Source organism: Anolis carolinensis, chromosome 4, assembly GCF_035594765.1.
Source record: "Anolis carolinensis isolate JA03-04 chromosome 4, rAnoCar3.1.pri, whole genome shotgun sequence".
Classification (NCBI taxonomy): Eukaryota; Metazoa; Chordata; class Lepidosauria; order Squamata; family Dactyloidae; genus Anolis; species Anolis carolinensis.
The window spans coordinates 125385711-125403026 of NC_085844.1; the positions used below are offsets into that span (position 1 = coordinate 125385711).

The following is a 17316-nucleotide window of genomic DNA, read 5'->3' on the forward strand; positions in this document are numbered from 1 at the left end:
GCTAGTTTTTTAAATATAGTTTAATAAAAAAAAGTTTTCTTGAGTGAGGACCTTTGCTAAAAGTTACTCACAGACCATGCTCTCACCCCTCTCATCTCACATTAAAGGTAATAATGAGGGTTAAACTATGGAGGAAGATAACCATAAACCAGTGAACCAATCACTGGAAAGTCCTTGTTTATGCCACAGCAGGCAACGGGTAAATCCAGGGACGAATTCTGCCCACTTTCCAGACACATCATATGCTTCACATCGTGTACTTGCATCACTGAATTTTAGTGGCAAAACAAGAAAAACCCATTAAAGTAAGCATTAAGGGGCAAGTCCCAGAAATCGTTAAGAGCAAATAAAATGTTTGTTTTAAATAGGTTTCAAGTTTTGTTGTAGATATGTTGGAAGTGCCAGTGTAGGTATCACAGGCACTCATTCGCTAAATCTAAACAAGATAGGAAAGCGCAATGTCTGTTCTTTTTTGCATCCTTCCCAACTTTATGTTCACCTACTCTGATTCACACTTATGTTCACTTACTCCAATTCACACACTATCAAAAGTAATGCAAACAGTTAAAACACCTCCATTGACATTAGCAAAGATAAACAAGCCAGACTATAACTAAAAGACTCATTTGTTTACACTAAAACCTTAGTAAGGTTTATGTGTTAGGCATTTTGTGGTATTTATTTATTTAATAATAATAATACAACTTTATTTATACCCCGCCACCATCTCCTCGTGGACACTTGGGGCGGCTCACCTGAGGCAAAGCCCAGTCAACATAGTTCACAAAAATAACAACATAAATACATTAGCACAATATACACAAGTTAAAACACAATAAGGTAATAAAACAAGAGTTAATACATCAGTAATAATATCAAACAACCACCAATACAATTCAGTCAACTTCATAGGTGGGGGAACTGCAGCAGCAATATAAAGATAGAATCATCAGATTAAAATACCCAAATAAGAGGGACCTAGGCTGGTCATCCAGTGACTGTCTCCCCAAAGGCCAACCTAAACATCCAAGTTTTCAGTTGTTTCTTAAAGGAGGATAGAGAGGGCGCCAACCTAATCTCCCTAGGGGGTCGGGGGGCCACGGCCAAGAAGGCCCTCTCTCTCGTCCCCACCAGACGTATCTGTGAAGAAGGCGGAAGTGAGAAGAGGGCCTCCCTGGAAGATCTCAGAGATCGTGTAGGTTCATAGGGGATGACGCAGTCACGAAGATAGGCAGGTTCTGAACCGTTTAGAGCTTTATAGGTAATAACCTGCACCTTGAACTGGGCTCGGAATATTATCGGCAGCCAGTGAAGCCGCTTAAACGGGGGGTTGACCACTCTATTTAACATTGAGATAGCTATGTCACTTGTATTAATCCTCTTTATACTTTAACCTTTTTCTGAGAATGAGATTCTTTGCTCAAAAAGGATCACCGTCGCCACACTAGCAACAGCACTGCTGTATCCAAGGGCTCCAAAACTACAATGCTGGATTTGACAGCACTTTCAGTCCAACATTTAGCACTGTGGAGAAAGCAGTGAGGACTCCACCACAGATTACTTGCATTTTCATAGTCAGTTGACTTCTTTTTTCATCATGACCGACAAACATTCAAAGCAGGCCTACACAACCTGTGGATCTGTGGCGTTTTGGACTTTAGCTATTGGACAAGCTAGCTATGGCTTCTGGGAGTTGGAGTCCCAAACACCTTGAGGGCCTCAGGTTTTTAATGTTTCTTGCGGAGCCACTACTCATTGTCCAACTTTGGCTGATTACATGGTTTTAATTTAATTGTGACTTAATTGCATTTTATCTATGAGCATCCTGGAGCTAGTTTCTATGGTCAAACAGTATAAAATGATATTCACAGATAAATCATAAGCATTTTATTAAAACACATCTCTCAGACGATTCTGTATCATCTCACAAATCACCACCACAAAGAACAGGAACATGTGGCTCCTATCATCCTATTATTGGCTATATGGACTAAGGCTGATGGGGGATATAATTCAACATCTGATTGGCTACATATTCAAGCCCCCCCCCAAAAAAAACATTTTAAGGGTGGCCAGTAATGAGTGTTAGTCCAGCAAAATGTAAGACTATCAGAAGTCTTAGAAAAGGAGACAACAATGCACAAAACTCCTACCATGTACCACAAAAGTTGACAGAAGCTCTGTCCCCCTTAATCAAATCAGCCCATCTCCCCAGTACTCAAATGTGTGGGCTATATGCAAAAGGCATCCTAGTTCAGAGTGCTAAGTACTATAAACTCATTTGTCAGCGGCCCTCATAATCCCACACATACCTTTCCTACTTATTTTTCTGGTAGTACTGGCAGATGGTTTCTTGCTATCCATGACAGACTCCAATACAGCTGTGCTGGTAGGCGTTACTTCCAATTTGTTTTCAATATGATGCAGCTAGAGTTTTGATGCACATGAGAAATACTATATTAAAATCTTTCTCACAGCCATTAACAAAAACAGAACACAGATTTACACATTGGGTGAGTTTATTACAGGATGACTAAAGGCATGTAAATTGAAGCTGGGTTTGTACCATTAAACCTAATTTCCTATCATGCTAGAGTTAGCATCAATTAAAAGAAAGATTTTACTATAAGAATCTCTTGCGCAAATAATTTTTAAAAATAAATACTAGAAGTGATAATTGAATACTTACTGCTGCCTTAGTTTGTGAAAAAGCATCCCCTGCTGTGGTTAAGTCTGTGTGAAGAATTCAAAAAGCAACAACTTATTAGTTCAATTGCCACTTCTGTAACCATTATTCTTTACAGCTCAACATCATCTCTGAATTGGTCTCCATGCAATAATGTACAGATTTTCTACTCTGCATGCACAAATATTCGAAAAGAACTGCCCTATTTACCTGAATCTAATGCTCACCTTTTTGGGCTAAATTACCTTGTCATTAGGGTGCACATTAGATTCGCATCATGCAGTCATCTTAGTGAGCCAAAGCAAAAGCTACTTCAAGATCACATGGAGCTCCTCTTTAAGGGACACACATCATCACTATTTTAATAGTTGTGGCTTAATGCTATGCAATCCTGGGATTTGTAGTTTGGTGAGGCATCAGCATTCTCTCACAGAGAAGGCTCTAATCCTTGTAAACCTACAGCTCCCATGATTTCATAGCATTGAACCAAGAAAGTTAAAGTAGATGCATGTTATAGTATAGATGCACCCCATGGTTTCTCTTCTATTTCTGGAAGCTTTGGTTCCTAATACTTTTGTTTTTAAAGAAGGAATTCTAAGCAGGAAGCAACTGTAATGGCCACATTACAAAGAGGGCACTTTTGGCCACTTTTTGCACATTATGTTCTGCAGCAAATACTTTTTTGGTTTCTGGGTTTGGAAAATTAAGGTGTGCCATTAGATTCGATAGCACATTAGATTTGATCAAATACGGGTATTAGAAGTCATCTTTCTGGCAGTTATTTACATGGAAAAGGTTACCCTTTCTACAAATTACTGAAATAAAATTTACTAAATATATCAAAATACGACAGTAGATAAGGACACAGTCCCCCTGAAAAGTATAACTAGTAGCACTTGCTTATGAATAAGATGTTATCAGGGTAACTACAATGATCTTTTTCATGACAGTCACTATAACCTTAATTTTAAATAACTTATTTTCTACTACTTATAAAATAACTGCAACCCAGTTTCTGAAAAACGTGCAATTTCCATTTTAAAACATAGGAATGTTTTTTGGCAGTTATAACTGCCTTGTATAAGTCTTTTAAAATTGTCTTTATTAGACAATTTACAAACAAATGCATATTAACAGAAGCTGATTAAGCCAACATGTGGTTGTATAGAACTGTGCTGGCTTAAATTATATGTTCTCAGAAGGAATAATGAATGCCATATATACTCATCTATGAGTCAACCTTCTGTATAAGTTGAGGGCAGGTTTGGGGGGCCAAACTATGGATTTTGATGTGACCCATGGATAAGTTGAGAAAAAACTGTAGAAGGGACCTGGTTGCACCACCATTTTTCCACTCAGGCATTCAAAAAGGGACATATCACAGGGGAAGACTCTCACCCACAAACACCTCTTTCCTGTTTTCTCAATATACTGACTTTGGAAGGGAAGGGGGAGCCAAGTTTGGGGAAACTTGTCAGTTGCTACTGATCGACTGTATTTGCTGGCCTCTCCCACTTTATTCCATCTGAACGGCCATATGGCCATCTGGAGAGAAGGTGTCGGCAACCACATAAGAAGACTTGTTCATAATCAGTTGACCAGTGATAAAGGATCAATTACTATCAACTACTCTCCCTTACCCCAATCCCATCTGTAATTAGCCAATGGTGAACAAGCATGCATCAATTACTTTCCCCACCCTTGTCCCACGTTTACAGTCAATGTGTAAACCAGACTGCCACGTGTAGCCAGTTCATGCTGATGCGAGTACTCTTGGGAAAATCCCAGGTGTCTTCCAGAAGCCGTGAATGACAAATGTCATTATGATCTGTAGTCTATACAGGTTATAATTCTCCTCATCTCTCTGCCCTGACCTTATGTCAGCTACTATCTGGCTGTGCAAGATGGGTGGTAGCTTAGGAGGGATGAGGTAATATATTAGACATCTAGGGGGGAAATTGAGAAGAGAGATTGAAGCAGTTTCATCTCATCAAGTTCCTGTACATTTCAGAAGCCCCTATTATTTTTTGTTCAAATTTTAAATATTGCCTATTGCTGTCTGATCTTCCTGTCCCGAAGTAGCAGACAATTATGTTACTGTACAGATTTGGGAGTCACTATTCCATGTACAGCAACTAGAGGACACAACCACATGGAGCCAAATTTTAAAGAGCCAAATTGACTGTATTTTTAAAAAACTGGCTACAATAAAATAACACCAAACCTCTGATAGAATCCAGACTCTGAGAGGACCTTGGATTTTGTAAAGGCACCTCATTGGGTTTGTTGCTCCACATCTTGTCACTTCACCTTTAACAAAAGAACAGAGATTTTACTGAGGAATCTAATGAAGCAAAAGTATCCAAGCATATGCAATAAGCAAAACGTATAATGTTGCCCTTTATAAATAGAAAAGGCTAGATTTAGATTGCCCCAAATCTGCCCAAACACTTAAGATTATGTTACATATCCCACCACCCACTCACCACCCTCTTTCACCCACGGAGCCAGCACGACATTGTCTGATGGGAGATGGTCGGCTCCATGGGTGACTTGGGCTAGATTGGTGTACTTGAACATATAAGTTGTTCAACAGTGCAACTCTCTGCCTACCACCCCAGGATCAGAACAGATATTCACTATTTTCCTCCTTTCCCGTTTAAAAAGGACTTAATAATCTACATTTCTTAAATTAAAAAAGGAACCATCCCCTGCTCTAAGCAGAATGACAAAAGTGGAAAGCTTAGTCCATCCCAGAGAATATAAAAGAAGCATACTTCCTTTCTATCCTCTCTGCCACAACAGCAAAGCACCAAAGAGCTGCCGCTAACACCATTTTCCTAACCAGATGAATACTGTACCTTACATTGACTCTCAGATAGAATGAACCAGGTTTTTTGGCTTAATTTTTTGTCTATTTTTTAAGTTATACATATATGGTATATATCATGGACAACCGAAGAGGGGAAATAATGGACAATCTGTTGTAACTGTTCATTATTATTTAATGAATTCAGATTTTGTGTTTAGGAAGTAGGAGCCTTCCTTATTCTGCATGCCTGCAAAGTAACTAGCGCTCTACAATACCATAATGAAAATTCTAAGAGTTGTAAAACATACAAATAAGTACAATATTCTAGATTTTACTAATAAATATAAAATAAATTTGAAATATTTATTTATTTACTGTATTATACCCTGCTCAATCTCAACTCCAACTCAACTTTATTTGAAAGTTATGCTCTAGATTTCTTCCTGAGGTTACTTGCATTTGTTACAAACTTAATTTTGCTAAATGAAGGCATGATGTAGAGCAACTAATCATTTTAAAGCAACAAACCTATGCACACTAACCTTGAAGTCTTACTAAAATAAATTATTATTATTATTATATTTATATTTATACTCCGCTTAAAGGGGGCTTAAAGCAGCTTGACATAAAAACATTAGTATACAATTTAAAATATAATTCTGCTTGGTTTTAAAACCGCATTTTTATCCTGTTATTAATTTTGAAGTACGTGTACTTTATTAATTTTGCCATGGTCAAAAGATAGTATGAACATATTTTTCTAAATTATTAAATACAAATTGCCAAAGATGTTCATCATTCCCAAATTTAATTTTGAAAGTGTATGTGCTTTTTAATTAGGAGATTTGTTTGAAAAAATGAAGTTGCAAGAAAGCGCCAAGTAAAGTGGGTCAAATCATGCCATGACACATGGGGGATACCTACAATCACAAAAATGGGAGCTTAATTTGACTGAACATCGGATATTAGGAAAAAAGAAACATATCTAAAATACACAGTTAATTAAAAGAATTTATAAAATGTCAGAAGACTTCACTTTAAAAACAGAGATCTTCTTCAAGTGAGAAAAAAGAGAAAAAGATCAGACAAGCGAATAATATGATGGCAGCACTGTTTATTTCTAAAAACATTTAATACAAACCAACAGCATTACAAATGGCCATAGCCATACAGATACCACTCAATTTTCAGCCTTCCCTAAATTTCAGAGTGGGGAGGGAACAGATGACCTATCACCCAAGTTTTAAAAAAATCACAATTAAAGCTCTGGCAGACCGTACAAAAAGAATGTGCAAACCCCACCTCCTCCAAGGTAAACCGAACCACCTAAACTGGGCTCTACACACCAACGGATACTCCATCACAGACATCAGAAGAGCTGCAAGGCCAAGAACAAGCCATGAGAGTAAAGACAACGAGCCACCCAGAGGAAAGGTGTTTTTACCATACATCAAGGGAACCACTGACCGCATAGGGAAGTTGATGAAGAAACACAACCTAAAAACTACCTACAGACCCAACAGAAAATCCAACAAATGCTACATTCAGGAAAGGACAAGAGGAATCCTCTAACCTCTGCAGGAGTCTACCTTATACCATGCAGCTGTGGACAAGTCTACATAGGGACCACCAAACGCAGCACCCAAACACAAATCAAGGAACATGAAAGGCACTGTAGACTAACTCAACCAGAGAGGTCAGCCATAGCAGAGCACTTAATGAACTAACCTGGACACAGCATATCATTTAAGAACACACAAATGCTGGACCACTCTAACTACCACCATGTCAGACTACACAGAGAAGCCATTGAAATCCATAAACATACGGACAATTTCAACAGAAAGGAGGAAACCATGAAAATGAACAAAATCTGGCTACCAGTATTTAAAAAACTCTAAAATCAGGACAGTAAATAAAGACCAACAGCCTGAAAACAGAGGAATTCCAGACATGAAACTATCAGGGCCAGCTAACACCTTCCAACAAAGTATTCTCCCAGGCAGCAATCAGCCAGACCTTGAAGCTGCAAGGCCATTACATGCTAATCAAGATGATTAATTGCAAGATTCACAATTGCCTCCACAGACAAGAGTTCTTTCTCCCATCCAGGACCTTCCACTGACATATAAACCTCCCTTGCCTAGTTTCCAATATGCCCCACAACTTCTAAGGATGCCTGCCACAGATGTGGGTGAATGTCAGGAGAGAATGCTTCTGGAACAGGGCCATACAGCCTGGAAAACTCACAACAACCCGGAGTAAAGAATGTTTCACTGCCGCAAGGAAAGTTTCTATCCTGTCTAAAACAGGTTGAAGTGAGGTTTTAAAACATCACCAAATCCCACCAAGAATTTACAGGATAGTCTCAAATATTTCTTTCTTGATCAACATGTAGCATATTTCCAAATCAATAGAATCCTGGATAATATGGAGCATCTTCTAGATCAGTGGTTCTCAACCTGTGGGTCCCCAGATGTTTTGGCTTTCAACTCCCAGAAATCCTAACAGCTGGTAAACTGGTATTTCTGGTAGTTGTAGGCCAAAACACAGGGGGAGCCACAGGCTGAGAACCACTATTCTTGATCAATTTCAATCTATTTTAAGTCATCATAATGGAATGGAGACATCATGGGTAATCTTGATGGATGACCTATGCTGGGACCTGGACAGAGGGTGTGTGTCCCTGTTCTGCTGGATCTCTCAGTAACCTTTGATATAATCGGCCATAGCACCCTCCTGTCCCTTTTGCTGGGATAGTCATCTAAAGTTTTCAGGTTTGGGGGGTTTTTTATTTTAAAAAAGTTTTGGTGTCATCAATATACTGATGACATCCAACTCTATCTCTCCTTTCCATCTGATTCCAAGGAAACTGTCTCAGTCCTGAAGTAATGGACTGGATGAGGAGAAATAAAATGACACTTAATCTAGGCAAGACAGATGTGCTCCTGGTGAATTGAAAGGTAGATCAGGGAAAAGTGGCTCTGCCTGTGCCTGGATTACATGCTTTTTGAAAACATCTTTCTTTAAGCTGCCTTTTAATGTATCATGTTTAACTTTTGTATGCTTTATTTTTACTAATTGTATGCCTCTTAAATTATTTTATGTTGTTTAAAGTGATGATTTTAAATTGTCATTAAAATTGCATTGATAGGTTTCAACTCTTTTTTTAACCACTTTGGGTCCTACTCCAGAAGAAAGGCAGCGTATGAAATAAAGAAAGAAATTAACAACTTCGGAATTTGTTTTGAGTATCAATAAAGCAGACAGATTACATGATCCATATTCTATGAGGAATTCCTTGCTGTTTTGATAATACCGTACTTGAATATACATTTACTCAATCAAGACTCACAGGAAATAATACAACTAACAAGACACAAATGATGGCTGTCATGTACTATGCGTTCAATAAATGTATGGATGGCAAGCCATACAATAGATATTACATAAACAGAACATTTATGTTCAGAGACAGTATGCTACTGAACACCATTCACTGAAGAACAGCAGCAAGTATGGAGGTGATTATCCTTAAGCTGGGCTTGGTTTCCCAGGTCCCCTCACAGACTGTCTTTGCTATTACAGGCTGCGTATCCCTTATCCAAAATACTTGAAACCAGAGGTATTTGGGATGTGTTTATATTATCATTATTTGGATTTTGGAATAGTTGTATTTACTCATATTTACATAATGAGGTATCCATCAAGCAGTACAAGGTAAAAGTAAAGGTTTTCCCCTGAAATCAAGTCTAGTCGTGTCCGACTCTGGGAGTTGGTGCTCATCTCCATTTCTAAGCCTTTTTTTCTCTGAACGCTTCCAAGGTCATTTGGCTGGCATGACTGCATGGAGCACCGTTACTTTCCTGCTGGAGTGGTACTTATTGCTCTACTCACATTTGCATGTTTTTGAACTGCTACATTGGCAAAAGCTGGGGCTAACAGCAGGAACTCACCCCGCCCCCCGGATTTGAACCATTTAATCCGCTGCGCCACCAGAGGCCTGTAAGCAGGACAAACACTGAAGAAAAAGGAGGAGGAGGAGGTATCTTGGAGATAAGACTCTACTCTAAAAATCAAATTCATTTCTTTCATATAGAATCATAGAGTTGGAAGAGACCTCACGGCCATCCAGTTCAACTTCCATCCAACCTCTGCTTAAAAGCCTCCAAAGAAAGAGCCTCCACCACACTCCGGGGCAGAGAGTTCCACTGCCGAACGGCTCTCACAGCGAGGAAGTTCTTCTTAATGTTCAGGCGGAATCTCCTTTCCTGTAGTTTGAGGCAATTGTTCCGCTTCCTAGTCTCCAGGGCAGCAGAAAACAAGCTTGCTCCCTCCTCCCTATGACTTCCCCTCACATATTTATATATGGCTATCATGTCTCCTCTCAGCCGTCTCTTCTGTAGGCTATACATGCTCAGCTCTTTAAGCTGCTCCTCACAGGGCTTGTTCTCCAGACACTTAAGCATTTTAGTCGCCCTCCTCTGGACACCTTCCATCTTGCCAACATCTCCCTTCAATTGCGATAGCCAGAATTGGACACAGTATTCCAGGTGAGGTCTGACCAAGGCAGAATAGAGGGGCAGCATGACTTCCTTGAATCTAAACACTCCTATTTATGTAGGCCAAAATCCCATTGGCTTTTTTTGCCGCCGCATCACATTGTAGGCTCATGTTTAACTTGTTGTCCATGAGGACTCAAAGATGCTTCGGCAGGCCTTTGGAGATACAGTCATTAATTAATCAGCCCCAGAGGGTTTTTAATAATCTATCCTGTATTTATTACTATTTTACCATGTATGTGTTTTAAATGCAATTTTTTATCCTGTATTTTTGTTTTAATTTATATATTGTATTACTGTTTTATCGTTTTATAGTGTGATTTGTATTATGTTGCCTATATTTTGTCCTATGTTGTTTGGGCCTCTGCCCCATGTAAGCCGCCCCGAGTCCCCACGGGGAGATGGTGGCGGGGTATAAATAAAATTTTATTTTTCAAACCTACTGCTGTCGAGTCAGGTGTCCCCCATTCTGTATCTTTGCATTTCATTTTTTTCTGCCTAATATACACCTTATAACCTGAAAGTAATTTTGTATAATATAATTTTAATAATTCTGTTCCTGAAACAAAGCTGATGTTCAGAAAGAAGAAAGCAAAGGTTCTTCAGGCATTCATGTGGACAATTTAGGAATAATTTGATGAGGGGTTTATGGGGCATTAGCAGTAGCAAAAGCAGAACGTCTGTGGGGGAAGTAGGTCCTCCTACCTTAAGACGCATCTACAGCTTACATTTGGATCCTTATAGGATAAAATGTTTTTGTTTATTTCTATGCACAAGTGCCTGAGTATAAATGTCATTTTTTAATCATGAATTTTAAACTCGTGTCCTTTGTTTAATGTTTTGTGTATTTTCATGTGTATTTTATAAAAATATGTTTTAATATGTATATTTTACAGAAATGCATTTTTACAATGTTTATGTGTTTAAATTATTCTGTAACCTGCCTCAAGGACATAAAATAATTATAATAATCATTATTATTAATTATATATATATCTACTCAAATCCATAAAAATTTATTATTTCCAATATTTCTACCCCACCCTTCTCCCCGAGGGGAGAAAAAATCATTAAATAAGAAGTACATTCAATAGCCCACTAGCCAAATCCGTTATTAAGCACCATACTTGGGATGTGGAACTACAAGAGCATCTGGGAGAAATCAGCAAATACCCAGAAATTAAAAACAACATGATGCTGCCCACCCCTGCAAATTATTTATCCATGTTCGACATTCCCAAATTTAGAAGATCCTTCACCCTGGCCAGATTTAATGTTTTGTCATCAGCATTACTGCAGGGCAAGTACCTCATACCAGGAATGCATATACCCATATGTTATGGAGAAAGTAGAAACTGCCAAGCATGTCCTTCTATATTGTGACTTTTATAGAGGTATTCGAGGTGTTTTTATTACCTCCCATCTTGCAAAAGACAGCAGTAGAAATGACAACAACTATCTAAAACATTTCATAGATGATAGAGAACCATCCATCACTCTTAGGGTAGCTATGTTTTGTGCTGCTGCTATACAATTAAGGAGGCATGATTTTAAAGGATAATGTTTTAATCTACCAATTTCCTCCCACAAGGATGGTAAAACATCAAAACATCCGGGCGTACCCTGAGCAATGTCCCTGCAAACTGCCAGTTTTCTCACACCAGAAGCGACTTGCAGTACCCCAAGTCGCTCCTGACGTGAAAAAAATAAAATAAAAAATATTAAATATATTAGAATTACTATACTACATTGTTATTATATATTATTGTATAATATTATTAGCATTATACTGTATTACATTAGGAGCACCGATGGTGAAGTGTGTTAAAGCGCTGAGCTGCTGAACTTGCAGACTGAAAGGTCCCAGGTTCAAATCCGGGGAGCGGAGTGAGCGCCCGCTGTTGCTCCAGCTTCTGCCAACCTAGCCGTTCGAAAACATGTCAATGTGAGTAGATCAATAGGTACTGCTCTGGCAGGAAGGTAACGGCGCTCCATGCAGTCATGCCGGCCACATGACCTTGGAGGTGTCTACGGACAACGCCAGCTCTTCGGCTTAGAAATGGAGATGAGAACCAACCCCCAGAGTCAGACATGACTGGACTTAATGTCAGGGGAAACCTTTACCTTTATCTTTACTGTATTACATTATAACATTATTCTCAATATTATATGTATATGCAATATATTACATTATTAGCATAACACAATATTATTATAAATTACTATGTTGTACTATACTGCAATATTGCTATACTATTAGAATTACCATATTACATTATTATTTGATATTATATTATTAGTATTATACTGCATTACATTATAATATTCTCAATATTATATGCATACAATATGTTATATTATTAGCACAGCACAATATTAGTATTATATGTTACTATATCATACTATACTATTGTATTAGGATTACAATATTACATTGTTATTATATATTATATTACAGTAGAGTCTCACTTATAAACGGGTTGGCAGAATGTTGGATAAGCAAATATGTTGGATAATAAGGAGGAATTAAGGAAAAGCTTATTAAACATCAAATTAGGTTATGATTTTACAAATTAAGCACCAAAACATCATGTTTAACTACAAATTTGACAGAAAAAGTAGTTCAATACGCAGTAATGCTGTGTAGTAATTACTGTATGTATGAATTTAGCACCAAAATATCACAATGTATTGAAAACATTGACAACAAAAATGCTTTGGATAATCCAGGACATTGGATAAGCGAGTGTTGGATAAGTGAGACTCTGCTGTATTCGTATACTGTATTACATTATAACATTATTCTCAATATTATATGTAGACAATATATTATATTATTAGCATAACACAATATTAGTATTATCTATGCTGGCCACATGACCTGGAGATGTCTATGGACAACGCCGGCTCTTTGGCTTAGAAATGGAGACGAACACCAACCTCCAGAGTCGGTCACGACTGGACTGGACAGGGGAAACCTTTACCTTTACCCTATGACTACATATTGAACTACACCACCCTATTGCAATATTGTTATACTTCTCGAACGGGACACACACACTTCAAATTACTGAGACAACAACCAACCAATCCGGAACCATAATAGGGCTGAAAAAAGGAAGGAACGACGCTTCTAAGCAGAGACCTCACCTTTAAAAAGGGAGAGGTCCCTTTAAACCAGGAAGAGGCGAATGACAGCCCAGGCCGAGCCGCAGTGAGGAGAAATGGGGGCGGCTGAGGGCAAAGGAAGCCAAGAAGGCAAGGGGCCCGCCGCTCTTTCTCCCTCCCTCTCCTGCCGCCTCAGTCTCTCCCTCAGGCCTCGGGCCCCTCCGGACTCACCTGTCCTATCGCCGCCTTCCTTCTTTCCTCCTCCTTCCCGGCGGCAGCGGCGGAAGTCGCCGGCTCATCCCGCAGGCCTTCCGGGCTGGACAAGCCGGAGCAAAGAGGCCCGAGAGACTCCTTCAGCCAGGCGCCGTTGATTTGGGGAGGGGGAGGGGGCAGGCGCCGCGGCGCGCGGCAGGGCGGGAGCCGCTCGACAAGTCTCGCGAGATCCCCTCAGGGAAGACCTTCTAAATATGGCGGCGCGTGAAACCCCGCGCCGTCCTGATACGCCATGGTGAGCGTGTTCACGCACCCCATCCGCTGCCATTGCGCATGCCCCTCGCTTGATAGACCGTCTCATCACACTGAAAGGAAAGGGTATGGGTGATGGTCCCTTTAAGGGAGAGAATCGCCCCTTTAGAGTTCTGCCTCCCCATCAGACTCACACAGTTGATGTGGCTCTTAAGGAAACAGCCTGCATTATCACAGGATGTCTAGGCCCAATATCGCTGGAGACACTGAAGTAGATGGCGAAAACAGAAGAACAGCCTGCCTCAGGGGCGCCTGGTTGCTCCACCAATGTTTTCCCAAACCAGAAAGTGAGGAAGATTATCTGAGCACATGAGACCGAGGGCCCTCCCACACAGCCCTATATCCCAGAATATCAAGGCAGAAAATCCCACATTATCTGAGTGTGGTCTCAGATAACCCAGTTCAAAGCAGATATTGTGGAATTTTCTGCCTTGATATTCTGGGATATAGGGCTGTGTGGAAGGGCCCCAAAGCCCTGCTGTGACAGCTAAACCATGGTTTGTCCCTTGCCAAGCAACTTTCTAATGGTTAGCTAGCAAAGCAGTCTTCAACTGAGCAGTCATCTCACTGATTTCAACAGAACATGAGCCAGAAACAGCTAAGGATACTATTGCAGCCCTTACTATACAAGAGTAACATTAGGCAGTTTACAGTCTGAATTGCAGCAAATTTAAAAACGGAAATCTTAAAAAAGCAAAAAGTGGCACACATGATACAAAAAGATACCGTGTTTCCCTGAAAACAAGACAGTGTCTTATATTAATTTTTGCTCCCAAAGATGCACTAGGTTTTATTTTCAGGGGATGTCTTATTTTTCCATGAAGAATAATTCACATTTATTGAACAAAAAAAAACATTTATTATATACTATACAGTAGTTGTCATCACAAACCAGCATAACCAGACAAACTGTGAATCCTATCGAGAATTTCTTGTTACAGTAGAGTCTCACTTATCCAATACTCGCTTATCCAACGTTCTGGATTATCCAACACATTTTTGTAGTCAATGTTTTCAATACATTGTGATATTTTGGTGCTAAATTTGTAAATGCAGTAATTACTACATAGCATTACTACGTATTGAACTACTTTTTCTGTCAAATTTGTTGTATAACATGATGTTTTGGTGCTTAATTTGTAAAACCATAACCTAATTTGATGTTTAATAGGCTTTTCCTTCGTGCCTCCTTATTATCCAACATATTCGCTTATCCAACATTCTGCCAGCCCGTTTATGTTGGATAAGTGAAACTTTACTGTACTACCAATATTTCCATGTAAAACACTCTATGGTATGTACATTTACCGACCCTGCATGCTCTGGTGTTCTGTTCGGCGGGCATGCTTCCAAACAAAACCTTTGCTAGGTCTTACTTTCAGGGGAGGCCTTATATTTAGCAATTCAGCAAAACCTCTACTAGGTCTTGTTTTCTGGGGATGTCTTATTTTAGGGAAAACAGGGTATGGTCAACAGCATATACAGCAACATTGTTGTTTCTCCCTCAAATTCTTGCAGTACAACATTTAATCCTTGTAAATGGAAATTGGTTTACTGGTACTTAAGAAAAAAATACCTTGTAAGCAACTCATTCGTAGATTTATTTTTAATTCATCATAATTATCTTCCCACAGTCATTTCCAATGAAGAAACCCGATAGAAAGCAAACGTCTTTTTAAAAAACAGAATTATCTTAGAAACATAGTCAAACTTTTACCTTCTGGAAACAAGCAAATTCCGAGAAAGGAAAGGAAGAACCAAGTGGCCCCATAGTATGAAGCTGTTGCACAAACATCTACCTAAAAACCAGGGCAAGTCAATTGCAATCCAGCAATTCTAAATATTAGAGAGCAGAGGGAGGGAGGGAGCATGGAGCTGCATGTAAAGCCTGCTATCATTTTACATCAGTTAAAATACTATGGCTGAGAGAGAGGGGTGATAGAAAGTTTTCCACTCCAGAGTGCTCTTGCACACATCTAAAAATAGAGAGAAGCAAGCAGCTGGATGTAATCGCTGACACCAAAGAAGATCCCTGAAAGCATTAAAGGAAGGCTGTTGGTATTTTTGGGAAGGCGGTCTCCACCTGTTCAGGCCAGGATGAGGATTGTTCACACACACAAACTGTGAATTTGGAAGCTGCAGTTGGAGAGAACTGAAGAAATTTGTTACAGGAAAGCTTGTGCCCAAAACAATATAGTTAGGCTAAAATGCAGAATTGCATTGTCCCCTATAAAATAGTGATAAATCAACACATTCACAGAGAAAATTCACTCAAAATGTGTTCATTGTATTGTTTCTCTTCTTTCATGTAAAAAGCTGCATAACATAAATCAGTGTTCCATGTGCAGTGCACCACTGCCTAATGCAGGGGTCCTCAAACTTTTTAAGCCGAGGGCCGGTCCACAATCCTTCAGACTGTTGAGGGGACGGATTATCATTTGAAAAAAATACAAACAAATTCCAATGCACACTGCATATGTCTTATTTGTAGTGCAAAAACAACAACAACAACAATGAAAGAACAATACAATATTTAAAAATAAAAACAATTTTAACCAACATACATTTATCAGGATTTCAATGGGAAGTGTGGTCCTGCTTCTGGCCAATGAGATAGTCAAGTTAATTAGGGTTGTTGTTGTTGTTGTGTGCCTTCAAGTCATTTCAGACTTCGGGTGAGCCCAAGTCTAAAATGTATTTATTTACTTAGTTATTTATTAACTGCATTTATTTACTACATTTGTATCACACCCTTCTCACCTCAAAGGCTGACTCAGAGTGGCTTACAAATTCTATGTACATACAATATATTATATTATTAGCATAGCACAATATTAGCATTATATATTACTATATTGAACTATACCACTATACTGTAATATTATTAGTAATATTATATGTAATATAGAATATATAATTAATATTATTATATGGTATTATTATTAGTGTTATATTGTATTACATTATAATATTATCAATATTATATGTATATACAATATATTATATTATAAACCTGAGGACGGGGGCCAGGTAAATGACCTCGGAGGGCCGCATCCGGCCCCCGGGCCTTAGTTTGGGGACCCCTGGCCTAATGTGTACCTGTCTTCCCAGGGTGCAGTTTCTGCATGAAGACAAACCTTGCACTCAGAAAAGCAAACTGCCACACTGAATCCATTATGCAAAGTGGTCTATATATAGTAGCATAATTTATGATCTCTTAAAATAGGCAATGATATAGGATGCACACAAAGGCCCCTTCTACACTGCCATACAAAATCCAGATTATCTGAACTGGACTATATGGCAGTGTAGACCAAATTGCTAATATCCGCTGGAAGGCAGGGAGTTTCAGAAAAACATCTATTTCTGTTTTATTGACTATTCTAAAGCCTTCAACTGTGTGGATCATAATAAATCGTGGCAAGTTCTTGGTGGTATGGGGATACCAGTCACCTTGTCTGTCTCCCTGAGGAATCTGTATCACGACCAAGTAGCAACAGTAGAACAGACCACGAAACAACAGACTGGTTCAAGATTGGGAAAGGAGTAAGGCAGGGCAGCATACTTTCACCCTCCCTATTCAACTTGTATGCAGAACACATCATGTGACGTGCGGGGCTTGA

General features: G+C 39.1%; 1 protein-coding gene across 6 annotated transcripts in view; it reads right to left on the reverse strand.

Annotated features, from left to right (window-relative positions):
- cep350 (centrosomal protein 350) overlaps positions 1-16071 on the reverse strand; it is a 92998-nt gene extending 76927 nt beyond the window's left edge. For 3 of the 6 annotated variants that reach the window (XM_008108909.3, XM_008108910.3, XM_008108907.3), the window contains exons 1-4: positions 13400-13597; positions 4911-4996; positions 2690-2733; positions 2313-2427 (exon numbers count right to left, since the gene is read on the reverse strand). In XM_008108909.3, coding sequence (XP_008107116.2) covers positions 2313-2427; positions 2690-2733; positions 4911-4983 — 232 coding nt within the window. In that variant the 5' untranslated portion in view covers positions 4984-4996; positions 13400-13597. Of the gene's footprint in view, positions 1-2312; positions 2428-2689; positions 2734-4910; positions 4997-13399; positions 13598-15410 lie in introns of those variants that run through there. The other 3 variants (XM_008108912.3, XM_008108911.3, XM_008108908.3) reach the window with 2 other exon arrangements.
- Positions 16072-17316: the final 1245 nt, after the last annotated feature.